This window comes from Mauremys reevesii, linkage group 1 (assembly GCF_016161935.1).
Source record: "Mauremys reevesii isolate NIE-2019 linkage group 1, ASM1616193v1, whole genome shotgun sequence".
NCBI lineage: Eukaryota > Metazoa > Chordata > Testudines > Geoemydidae > Mauremys > Mauremys reevesii.
The window spans coordinates 245254797-245268222 of record NC_052623.1 but is presented as its reverse complement, the minus strand read 5'-3'; the positions used below and the strand labels follow the sequence as shown (position 1 = coordinate 245268222).

The 13426-nt window shown below is 42.4% G+C and overlaps 1 protein-coding gene across 14 annotated transcripts in view; it reads left to right on the top strand.

The window, feature by feature from the left end:
- PIK3C2G (phosphatidylinositol-4-phosphate 3-kinase catalytic subunit type 2 gamma) overlaps positions 1–13426 on the top strand; it is a 370973-nt gene that overhangs the window by 322381 nt on the left and 35166 nt on the right. For all 14 annotated transcript variants that reach the window (XM_039544583.1, XM_039544571.1, XM_039544579.1 and 11 more), the window contains one exon: positions 5780–5874. In XM_039544583.1, the coding sequence (XP_039400517.1) occupies positions 5780–5874 (95 nt within the window). The remainder of the gene's footprint in view (positions 1–5779; positions 5875–13426) is intronic.

Sequence of the window (13426 nt, the reverse complement as noted above, 5' to 3'; positions counted from 1 at the left end):
CATCCACTCAAGCTGAACTGGTTCCATCAACCTTTGATGGTAGATCGTTAAAACCGGTCTTGAAAGGAAAGGTGTGAGATAAATCACATAAATTCACCCACAAAAGCTTATGCTCCAATACGTCTGTTAGTCTATAAAGTGCCACAGGACTCTTTGTCGCTTTTTACAGATCCAGACTAACACGGCTACACCTCTGATACTTGAAATCAAAGGATGCAGAAGATAGAATAATACTTACCTGCCTTCCAGGTGTGCTGAGAAGTTAGTTAGTGTTTGCACAGCACTTTGCTTTTATGCATCAAAGTATTCTTCCAGGGTAGGTTCCCTCAAGGAGATTTGATCAATTTCTCTGTATCCGTTGCCTTACGTTCTTAATTTCTCGTACAACACAACAACTACAGTGCATGGTTTGTTTAAAAATTATGATTCCAGAAACAATGAAGAGAACATAAACTAGGGCTGTAATTTGCTTTAAAAAATGGCCATCCAAATAAATAAGGGGAACGCAAACACAAACACTGCAAATCATTCAGCCTGAAACTGCAATTAATTTCCAAATAAATTAGCGTGTTTAGTTTTTAATCATCAAAAATAAATAAACCCACAGCTCTCTCAAGCCCAGGGAAGGAGAATCCACAAGTCATATTAAAAGAACTTGTGAACTCTATTCAGCCCTGGGGCTATGCTTTGGGCACTCATAGGAGCTTTTCCATTGACTTCAGTGAGCGTAGGATCAATCCTTAGAAGTCAAATCTTGATTCAATTGAAGTCAATGGGAGTTCTGACTTTGTCTTCCATTAGACAAATGTTTGGCCCTTGTTTATAAGAGAGGACAGACAGTGCACACCACCTTTTAACAATGCAGAGCCCAAGCATGCGGGTCCACCAGCTTCACTGTATCCATATTTGGCATCAGAGCAGGTGTGTGCCATTATAGTTTAAGTCGAAATTCTGGTCTCATAAAAGAAAATGGCAAAACGCCCATCAACTTCAACGGGACCACAATTTGGCACTGAATGCAGGAGTGTCTAAACTGTGACCTGATGGCTAAAAACAGCTGATGGCATCTGGCTGCTATTGCTGATTGTAGCTGATGGGAGTTGAAGGTGGTTAATGCCTCAGAGGAGCCCCCTCAGTGCCTTGCAGAATCAAACTCCTTGTGTTCAGTTTTTTCCCTTTTCCTTCCTTGTGTTCAGTTCATTTTATCTGTGTTGTTAAAGCCGTTTCATATATACATTGGAAAAAGGCAAAAAAAAAAAAGCCATGCTCATATCTATGGTGTCTGTTTCAGATCTCAGATTTTCATGTGATTAATATATGTATTTCCCCTGATGTATTGCACTGTCCTCAACCTAGTTAAACAATTACTAACTTTATTTCTTGCATATAAAAATGCCAATTGCAAGTGAAGAATTCCTCCATTGGATGGAAAGTTTCATTTTCTAAAACATTAATAGAACAGATACAAAAGGGGTGGGGCAAGACATGATTCTCAACTGAATTCTAACACTGTAATTTACACTGCGAGATCTGATGTGCTTTCTAAACTTCTGAAGTTGACCTCTTGCAATTCACAGTATCAATAGAGCACCCAAGATAATTGTATCCTTATGTTTCCTACTCAAGTATTCTATCCTCTGTATTGCTACAACTGCTTTAGCACAATTTTTATGGCTATTAATGAAAAACTATTTAACCAATTTCCATGTGCTTCTAATTACTCAAGAGAAACACTGAACCTATGAAGTTCTGCAATTTATTAGATTTTTTTCCTTTCCCTCCTGTCACTGTTTAAGTGATTCCTAGTGATGCTCACCTAGTCGCTATGCAATATAAGATGGGAATAGATTGTTCTAACACAATCATTCTAGCATTGAAATTAGGGTTGTCGCTCACTTAAAAAAATGAATCGCGTGCAATTAATCGCGCTATTAAACAATAATAGAATACCATTTATTTAAAAATTTGATGTTTTCTACATTTTCAAATATATTGATTTCAATTACAAGACAGAATACAAAGTGTACAGTGTTCACTTCATATTTATTTTTATTACAAATATTTGCACTGTAAAAAACAAATGGTATTTTTCAATTCACCTAATACAAGTATTGTAGTGCAATCTCTTTATCATGAAAGTTTAACTTACAAATGTAGAATTATGTACAAAAAATCCTGCATTCAAAAATAAAACAATGTACAACTTTAGAGCCTACTAGTTCAATCAGTCCTACTTCTTGTTCAGCCAATCGCTCAGACAAACAAGTTTGTTTATATTTGCAGAAGATAATGCTGCCTGCTTCTTGTTTACAACGTCACCTGAAATTGAGAACAGGCATTCACATTGCACTGTTGTAGCTGGTGTCACAAGATATTTACATGCCAGAGGCGTTAAAGATTCATATGTCCCTTGATGCTTCAACCACCATTCTAGGGGACATGCATCCATGCTGATGACGGGTTCTGCTTGATAACAGTTGAAAGCAGAGCGGACCAACACATGTTCATTTTCATCATCTGAGTCAGATGCCATCAGAAGAAGATTAATTTTCTTTTTTGGTGGTTTGGGCTCTGTAGTTTCCAAATCAGAGTGTTGCTCTTTTAAGACTTCTGAAAGCATGCTCCATACCTCACTCCTCTCAGACTTTGGAAGGCACTTCAGATTCTTAAATCTTGGGTTGAGTGCTGTAGCTATCTTTAGAAATTTCATATTGGTATCTTTTTTGCATTTTGTCAAATTTGCAGTGCAAGTGTTCTTAAAAAAAAAAACATGTGCTGGGTCATCATCCAAGACTGCTATAACATGAAATATATGGCAGACTGCAAGTAAAACAGAGCAGGAGACATACAATGCTTCCCCAAGGAGTTCAGTCACAAATTTAATTAACTCATTATTTTTAATGAGTGTTATCAGCATGGAAACATGTCCTCTAAAAAAATGGCCAAAGCATGAAGAGGCATATGAATCTTTAGTGCATCTGGCAATATCTTGTGACAACGCCAGCTACAACAGTGCCATGCAAATGCCTGTTCTCACTTCCAGGTGACATTGTAATTAAGAATTGGGCAACATTATCTCCTGTAAATGTAAACAGACTTGTTTCTCTTAGCGATTGACTGAACAAGAAGTAGGACTGATTGGACTTGTAGGCTCTAAAGTTTTACGTTGTTTTATTTTTGAATGCAGGATTTTTTGTGGGGATAGGGAATAGTTATGAAGTTCAGATTTTGATCTGAACTTTCCCAACGTTTTGGGAGTATTTGGATAATGATGTAAGCAGAACAGAACCTCACTCATACTTGCATATCTGTACTGGCATGATGGGGTTAACATCTGCTGCAGTCGGGGAGAGGATAAAACATTGTCCACCCCTCCCCCAGCACTGCTCCAGAATTGTCCAGCAGAGACCCTGCCAGAGTCTGGGTGCACTGGGATCTAGGTGATCCCCCAGGCCACGTGGGGGTGGGGGTGTGAAATCTGCAGAGAGGAGCCAGCCACAGATTGGTAGCAAGAGATGAAGCCAAAGCAAGGATTTCTACCGTGGGTGGGAGAGTGCATAAAGTGGAGCCCAACCAGGGTCATCCCTCCCGTCAACATCTTCTTAGTCCAGTGGCACAAGGACCCAGATGGTGCCTACACTCCCACCTCATGGCATGATGGAGAGCTGTAGAGAATAGCCAGCCAGAGACTCCAGCCAGTAGGAACAGGAGCAGCCAAATAGCACAAAGTGCTCTGACTTTCTTTGCCCACTGCTGATTGGCTGTTTGCTCCAGTCCTCCCTTCCTCCCCGCCCTCCCCCTTCCTCAGGATCTTCATCTCAGCTTCATTCCACACCTGCACCACCTTACCCTCTTCTCCTCTGCCCTGCCCCTCTCACCCTCTTTGCCCTCCCTTTTCTTTTCATTTAGCTGATCCCCTCCCAAGTATCACCCCATCCCCAAAAATGGTGGACCTAACATGACGGTTGCTGCCATCCCATTGTTCACTTTGCTTGTGTCCTATCCCTTCCCCACTCTGTGTCTATCTTGTCTTATTAGACAATATTGTTTCCTTATGCTCCCCCATCTACTTGTATCCAGCTGCTGGCTCTTGGTTTATACTTAGGTTGCAAGCTTTTGGGGCAGGGACTGTTTGTACAGCACCTAGCACCGTGGGATCCTGGTCCATGACTGGAGCTCCTAGGCACTACAGGAACAATCTCTCACTTTTTTGTTAGTCTAGTAAATGGATATAATGGGCCAAATTCAGTCCTAGTGTCAGTAAAATGAAACCCTACTTGTTTCAGCAAAGTTAGAGTAGTTTACATAGAGGTTGAGGGTATTTTTTTACAGCAGGATACATAACAAGGGTTAGCTATCTCTCTGCAAAAATCCTAGTGGAGACAAGAGACTGTCATTTTTACTTCAAGCAACGTGAGGTCAACCACAGGTGGGAGATAAAATGTTGACCTTGATCTAACTACATCACGGTAAAAACTACCTGTGCCTCTCCACTAGGATGCTACAGTAAAACAGCTAACCTGCATTCGTTATCCCACGATTTAAAAAAAAAAAAAAACTTTTTTGGTGAGGACATTTGGCTCAATGCCTCTAAAAGTACTGATAGGAAATACTGAGTCAGTGTTGAGATTACAAACCTGGCTTCACTTGCATTCAAGGTGATGGAATTTTTGCCCCTGGTTTCAGTGGGAACAGGATCAGACTGTAACTGCATATTAATATGAATCTGTGCAAAGTATCAGGACCATGGGATCAGGCCTGCAATCAGGGGTGGAAGTAATCTGGTACGGGCTGGTAGGGCATGCCGGTAAAAAGTGACCGCCGGTACTGGCCCGTACTCAGCTGATGTTAAAGCACTGCCATGGCAGTGCTTTAGGTACCCTGGTTAAAGCACTGCTGTGGTAGTGTTTTAACATCATTGCCCCTTTTGCCCCCCCACCCCCACCCTGGGCTGCTGCCGGGGGTGGAAAAAGGGGCAGTTTCCCCGGGGCTGCAATTTAAAAGGGCCTGGGGCTCCAGCCGCCGCTGCTGCTACCACAGCAGCAGCAGCCAGACCCCTGGGCCCTTTAAATTGCCACTGGAGCCCTGGGCAGCACAGGCCAGGCAGTGCGGATGGGCTGGCTGGGGGACACTGACCCCAACCCCGCCCCTTCCCCCGAGGCCCCGTCCCTTCCGGGGGCCGGAGCCCGTAAGTATGGAATGTTACTTTCACCCCTGCCTGCAATTGGCAAAAATACAGTAATCTTTTCCTTTTCTTTATTCCTAGTATCCTTAGCTCTCATAAATCTACAGTTGTTTTGGAACCTTTCTGCAAACTCTTGTGTCTATAAATGTGAGCCAAATTCTGTACTGATTTACATGCCTTGCCTCCTATACAAGTAGGAGCTTTTTTTCCCCCACTGCAAACTGGAAGAAATTGAAAACCCATGTAAGATTTTTTTTAAAAACATATAGGAAAAATCACAAACAGCTCAATGATATTCATTTTTCTACAAAATACCCTTAGAGTATGGACAATTAAGTCATAACATTCCAGCTGAAATTCAGACTGATGACAAATGGAAAATTTTAAATCTCTCTTAATGGCTCTCTAATATTTATAACAAGCTCATCTCTAGTGTTTTCTAATTCCAACCTTCCTTAAGCAGGCAATATTTTGTTATACATGTTATGTAAAATAGTATTTCAATGCTTTAGCTATGCATTTCCATTAATATTTTCACTAACTGGAAATTCACTCTTTCAGTAACTGGAAATTCATTTCTTTTGCTTATTTCAGGTCCTAAATCTACTGAACAGAAACCTGGAGTGCAGTTAGTCATATCCTATGAGAGCACCCACCTGACAATATTGTTGAAACATATGAGGAATATTGTAAGTCCTTTTGTTATAATTGAACTCTAACATAAGATTTTATGTTAGCAGAGTGCTGTGCTAACATTAATCCTCACAATGTCCTTGCAGATAAATACATTTTACAGAAGGTTGTGTGACAGTGCTTTTCATTTAACATATTTGATCTCTTTCAAGCATGTTTGATGCCAGGGTGTGGTACAGAAACTAGCACCATTAGTTTCATGGCCAGTGATGATCTCCTACTGGCAATGCACAAAAGATGAGGTGTCCATAATAGCTCTTTGAGCTGCTTTAGATATTACTGATTCTGAGTTGTTGTCGACTCCTGCCAGGAGTAGGTGGAGTCACATGACAGGGGCTCTGTCCCTTTCTTGGTAAAGTCCTAGCTGGAGAGTACTTGCTTATCTACCCCTAAAGTTCTTTCACGTGGGATTGTACAGGTATATCAGCTCTCCTGTTCAACATATACGTGAAGTTCAGGAACATCATTTGCGATTGGACAAGGGGGCAGAGTGCCCTCGGGACTTTTCATACGTCTATGTGCTCCATTCCCCTCCTCCCGCAAATTATAACCACATATAACCCTATATGCTGACAAAACTCTCCCCTCCGCCTCCCCCTTTCATTTTTTCTGAAGTGACTCCCTTGGTGAAGTTGCTAGAGGAAATACTGAGGTGGGTTAGGCTGCAATGTCATTGGTATGATGACAATGCTCAGCTCTACTCTCAGCAGACCTTGATGGTAAAATTATCTGTTTTCCTGTAGTCTGGCTGTGATAGGACTGGCAAGGCTCAGTTCAGACCAGACTCAGGTGATGCTGGTTGGCTTAGGGGATCTTGTGAGGGCAGTATGCATTAATTCAGCTAAAGTGGTATGTCTGCTCTTTGATATTAACAGCCTCTACAGGCTCTGGAATCCCCAACTGCTCTTCTCAGTCTCAGGTAATGGCCGTGGCTAGAAGACCCTTTCATTACCTTTGTTTAACTAGGAGATTGTGACATCTCTTCCATGCTATGGACTCAACTGTGTTCATTCATGCCTTTTTCATCTCCAGATTAGATTACAATCACTCGCTCTAAATGTGACTCAGCCAAGCATCAGCCAACACAAAATGAGACTGGCTGGCTGATTGGCTGAATGAGTCATGTGAAGCCTACATATCCCCAACTATTCTCTATAGACTCCCCAGGCTTCTGATTTGCAATTCAGTGTATTCATTTTGATCTATAAAGTCCTAAAATATTTGGGTCCTGAGAGACTGTCTTTCTCTTTCCATGCACCATCCTGAGAGTTGAGATTTCACAGGATACATCAGCTGATAGGTCCTATTTATATGAACATCCTACACTATAGAAGATGCTTCCTGTGTTATTCAAATGGAACCCATGCTTTTTACCTTTGGGGTACAGTATAAGGCCCTTTGGGGAGGGGAGCATCTCCTTCAGGCTGAGTACGTGGTGAAGCTTGTGGAGAGAATTTTGGTCAGAACATTATGCTCTTAGTGTTACTGTGTGTATTGTATTTTTTTCCACTGTACTTATGCTGAGAGGCTCCATGATAGATAGATAGGGGTGTGTGTGTGTGTGTGTGTGTGTGTGTGTATGTGTTATAAATCTGTGGTTGGGTAGGATGAATACTTGTATGTGTCAGATGCGGGAAAGTATAGTAGTGGTATGCACTTTATAAGTGTAAGTTTTTCTGATGACTTTGCATGGATGGTTTGCAGATTACAGGGGCAGCTTTAAGACTCTCAGAGGTGGCTGAACTCTGTGTGTCCATACTTTCAAATGTTTAGGCTTTTTAATGTATAATTAACTTAAAATGTCCTGGCCCTTGTAACTCTACAAAGTTCCATTTAAATTAGACCTTGGATGGGCCTGAGCAGCCATACTCAAGTGTTCCTGGACCAAGGGTTTGGTGACCTAGACGTTCTTTATCCTATTAATAATCTCTTCAACCATCCAATCCCTTAGATAATCTGTCTGTCTGTCTGTCTCTTTTGGGGTTAAACAAGGATTAAAAAGTATTCCAAGTTTATATTTTATTCAACACATATTAAATCCATTTCAGTTCTATTCAGTCTTTTTCAGTGTCTTACTACTTACAATATTTTTAGTGGTTCATCTGCACAGAAATTAATTTGCCACCTTGTTTTATTTCAAAATTTATAGGAAATACTTTTTGCACTGGTTCCCTCCCCCTTTAATTTATTCTTTAAAATAGAGGATGATGCTTTCAAATGTTTAAATAATTGTATTAGGCCAAATTCACGCTTGGTGTAACTTCATTGAACTCACTGGAGTTTCAGTAGATGAATTTGAATCACTGAAGGAAACATTAATTACTATTTGTATTGTGGTAGATCCTCGAAGCTTCATTCAGGGATCAGGGCCACATTGTGCTAGGTCCTGTACACACACAAAATAAACAAGGCAGTCCTGCCCCAAAGAACTTATAGTCTAACTATATGATGAGAGACAACAGGGGGAGAAAAATAAACGGGTTGTGAAAGAACAAGGTACCTGTGAAACTACCATGTTTATAGCCATTTTCAAGTGTTGTGTGGGCTTCATGGCAGAGGTGGGCTTTAAGGAGGACAATATAGTAGCTTTGCAGCTTTTTACAAGGAGCTTCTCCCAGGCATATGGGGTGGCACAGGAGAAAGCAGAGAAGTGTTTAAGGTGTAGTTGGTCTGGTTTGTGGAAGGCTTGTTTTGTTAGCAGAGGTCAGGACTGACAGCTGTATAACTATATAATTTCAGTCCATGATGCATTATTTATCCACTTTTTATAATACCTAGAAAGAAGGTTGGAGAAATAAAACCATGTATCTGATGCCCAGTCTCTGATCTTAGGTCTGCTTCAAGATGTACCTGTTTCTCCCTAAAACAGGAAATATTTCAATCATCAGTAAAAGAAGTTCTTAAAGTCCTGCCTGAAAACAGTCTGTTGAAATATACTTTGAAGAATAAGTACAGAGTGAACTTGTTTAATAGATTTTAAGGCTAGAAGGGACCATTAATCTCACATGCATCCGACGAAGTGGGTATTCACCCACAAAAGCTCATGCTCCAAAACGTCTGTTAGTCTATAAGGTGCCACAGGACTCTTTGCTGCTAATCTCTGCTAAACTCCTGCTTTATCCAGGCCATAGTTTCACCAAAGGAATTCCTGCATCTTCCCCAACAACTTGACTAATAAGACAATTTGAGCAGCAATGCATGCAGAGAGTTGTAGAATTACTTGCAAAGGCTTGTGCACATTTCAGCTTAAACACTATGGGTAAACAATGAGAGAGAAGTTCTGTTAAACTAGTGTTGACTGACATATTTAACAGTGCTGACAAATCTCATCATTTTATTGAAAGTCTCATGATCAGTAGTGTTTTTCTTAAATCCCTAGTATCATGTGAATACACCAGATTCTCAGCTTTGAATAATTAAAAAAGTAAGTTTATAGCCCTCATGGTAGCCAAGAAAAGCTTGAAAACATGACCCCTAAGGGTGTGAAAGCCAGAAGATCCATGAAGAGTCAACATATTTTATTTTTGAAATCTCATGATTTTGTAAACCAATGATGATTTTTTGGGCCCTGACTCGTGATATTTGAATGCTTCGAGTTGGTGATACTATATTAGTGCAGAGATGCAGTGAAGTTGGAAGGCTATAAACAAAGAGGTAAACCTTGGCAGAGGGAAGGAAACTAGAGAAGGGGATTGGGGAGTAGAGTGAGGGAGAAAGATAGATAGAGATTGCCTCAGAGAGAGGGTAGGGCAGCATGACAACTGACAGTGTTCCTGACGCTGGAGAGGGAGACATAGGGCTTGTCTCCACTCACCGGTGCATCAACGCTGCGACGATCAATACACCGGCGTCTAGTGAAGACCAACTAAATCGACCACAGATTGCTCTCCCGTCAACTCCGGTACTCCACCAGAATGAGAGGAGTAAGGGGAGTCGACAGGAGAGTGTCTCCCGTTGACATCGCGTAGTGTGGCCCCTCCAGTAAGTAGATCTAAGCTATGTCGACTTGAGTTACGCTACTAACGTAACTCAAATTGCGTAGCTTAGATCAGCTTTCCCCCATAGTGTAGACCTGCCCATAGAGTTCAGGGAGAGGAAAGTTTGGTCTGGCATCTGAAACCTGGCAATCATTGTATGGAGGAAGAAAAAAACAAGACTCAGAAAGCCAAGAGAGGAACCTGGCCCATTAGAAGTGGGTGTGGGATAGGGAGAAAAAGGGTGCTCTGTAAACATTGAAAGACAGACTAGGCACTGGAGGGGGGGAATCTTTAAAGCTCAGCACATGCAGTTGTAGCAGAGTAACTGTTGTTAATACTCAGCGTGACAAGGTGGGTGAGGTAATGCTAAGGGAAGTCTTTATGGCTAAATTCATCTAAATATTATCATGAAAATGCATCAAATTGGACTCTGGAAACTGACACCAAAGTGGGAAGGAATCAAATGTCCAGTGAGGGGATTTGACTAAGTTTCCCAGGTAAGTCAGGTTGCATCTCTCTGTCTAGTAGTCCTGTGCTAACAACCCTGCCTCCGTGCAAGTGCAGGGAGCTGCAGCAGCTGCAAACACCTTAATGCTGCTGCCCTGTGCATTTGCCCCATGACAACTAAACCGGATGCACATGTAGGCTACTGTATGCATTTCCCAGCCAGACATGAGGGAGAGTGGGGACAGCTTCTCAGACTTTTCTCTAGGCTCCAATTAGCAAAAGATGCCACTGATTGAATTGGCCTCGTTAGCACTACAAAAAGTAATTTTCCCTCTGTTAATATTCACTCCTTCTTGTCAACTATTGAGAATAGACCACTTCCACCTTGACTGAATTGGCCTAGTTAGCACTGACCCCCCCCCCCCGCCCCCCCCACACACACTTGGTAAGGCAACTCCCATCTTTTCATGTGCTGTAATATATATACTGCTTACTGTATTTTCCACTCCATGCATCTGATGAAGTGGATTTTAGCCCACAAAAGCTTATGCCCAAATCAATTTGTTAGTCTTTAAGGTGCCACAAGGACTCTTCATTGTTTTTGCTGATACAGACTAACATGGCTACCACTCTGAAACCTGTCACCCATCCTTAGTTCACTCCAGAACTTCCATACATCCTTAGTTTATTCTAGACATTGGTGGGGAAGAGCCCCACCTGCCAAATGCCCCGCTCTCCATTTACCTGCCTGTTTTTAAGACATAAATGAAAACAAAATTGTCCCCAGATAGATTGTGAACAAAAAAAGTTTAAGTCAATGCAAATACATCCATATCCAGCCCCACAGGGGTTGCTCTAATTCCTGCCCCAGAACAGATCTTACATGTAGGAGAAGACAGTAAGTCCTGGAGCATGGATTTGCACAGAGCTGGTGGGATAGCCAGGAACCAGGAATTAACCTAACAACTGCCTCAGTGCTCAGTATACCTGTACATGTGCAGAGATCTGTGCCAGCTGAATCAACCCATTTCAGAAGTTCATAAAAGATTTGTTCAATATTTTCCATTTTTTTCCCCTCATGAACAGAGTATCCTAGCATGATATGGGAGCATTAGCTCAATGTTGACTCACAGAAAAGAACGCTGCCTATTGACCAGCACTTCTCCCAGATATGCCCTGGTTTTCCCTGGGACAATAATCTAATAAGCAGCTAGACTTGAGTCCTTATTTGAACCAAACTGTTGAACATTCTGAGGTTGGCCCATCACTGCTAGTGAACAGAATAAGGTGCCTGGGGAGAGAAAACTGATGGCAAAACGCATTGCCAAGTGATCTCGGGGTTTCTTGCCAATAAATGTAAAATGTTGTTCTAGTTCAGGAAAGCATGTGTGTCTGATGAATTCTGAATCAATCTGTCTGGGGGAAAATGTATTTAAAGAAAAATAAACTTCTAAAATCTTTTACAATACAGCTCCAAACTTCCCTTTTTTTTAAAGCTCTGTTGGTTTCTTGAAGCCTCAACCCTCTCTAGGCTTTTCCACTGCCAATGATTAATGATGCTGTGAAGGGTGATGTGTGGGTTGACAGATTAGTAATCAATTTAGGCTCACTCAGACATCCTCTTTGCCCTCCTGCCCTGTACCATCCATACTCATAGCAATCGCTGCAAGAGAAGGGTATGAGAAATGATGGATGAACTGGTTTGGGAAGGAAAGAGAGAACTAAACTTTCCTTAAATCACAATTCTATCCAATTTAAATCATGTAAAAGTTCCCAGGTGCAGTGCAGTAAGGACCTGATCCAAAAGCCCACTGAGGTCAATGAGCGGGGCACTAAATGGATATGTGGGCCGGAGGGGAGAATTCCTTCTTGCCTGTCCTATAGCAGTCAGCTCTTGTCCTTTTCCTCCTTGTCATTTTGATGTTCACGCTTTATTAATAATAATATAAGAAGTGGCAGGACCAAAAGAAAAATATAGTTCTTGTCACTGAAGGGATTATAGTCTGAGCCGCAATCCTGCATGGATGCAGCTGATTACAGGATTGGGACCTAAAAGATAGAAACAAAGAAAATGGGATGCACCGTAGAAACTAGAGAGAATGACTTAATGGTCAGGGGAAATTTTGGGTTCATTTTTATTTTTCTTTCCACCTTTTTTTCCAAACTATCTACTCACTTCTTACGGATCTCATCGGAGATAGGCTGTCATGGTTCCTGGGTTCGCTGGACCTTTCACCCTTTACTGAGTCTTTCTATGGGCATCCCTTTCAAGTGACAGGGCAACACCTATACTTCTCTGAGTGGGATCCTGACTTTTAGAATGAGTCTCTAGGTTACAGCCCCCTGTTTACCAACCATGATTCCTCAGCACGAGCCTGTAACTAACTTATTGATAAACAAAACAAGAAGACGGATTGAAGGTCCACTGCTATAGACTTCCCTCCAGGAGCTGTGAACATTTCTCTGCAGAGCCTGCCTCTCTCTCTTCCCTAGGCTTCAGAGAGTGAGTCTTTAAAAACAGGCAAGCCTCTTTGTTCTATGTGTCCAGATTTGCTCCCCTTGCCGGAGCAAATCTGGGGCGGGGGGATGAGGGGGGTGTTGTGCCCAGCTTGTACAGAGACAAAACATCAAAGGCCTTGACACTTGTATTGTTTGTTAAGCACCATGACTAGGATAGCTAAACCATTTTACTTCTTACAGATTGTCACAGGGTCACTCACCACACTGGCACCTCCTGCTGGCCATTGCGGGGAATTAGCTCTGGTCAGCAGGTGTGCCTTCCAGTGGTGGTGGCTCTCCCATCCTTGTCTCTGCCTGCAGACCCACTGCAGTTCCAATCTCACTGCCTCTGCTTCATGGGACAGCCCTCCGGCCATGTCACAATCCGGGTTCCCCCATTCCAGGGGACTCCTGCTGCAACAGTCTAGCCGTTCCTTGCAGCGGTTTGGTAGTCCACAGCCTGGCTGCTTCTTCAGCGGCGAGTGTGTGTGTGTGGGGGAGGGGAAACCTGGGCCCACCCACTACTCTGGGTCCCAGCCCAGGGACCCTGTAAACAACAGCTTCCCGCTTCCCCGCCTTTCTTTCTCCACCAGTCTGTCTCAATTCCTTGGGCCACTTTCCCACA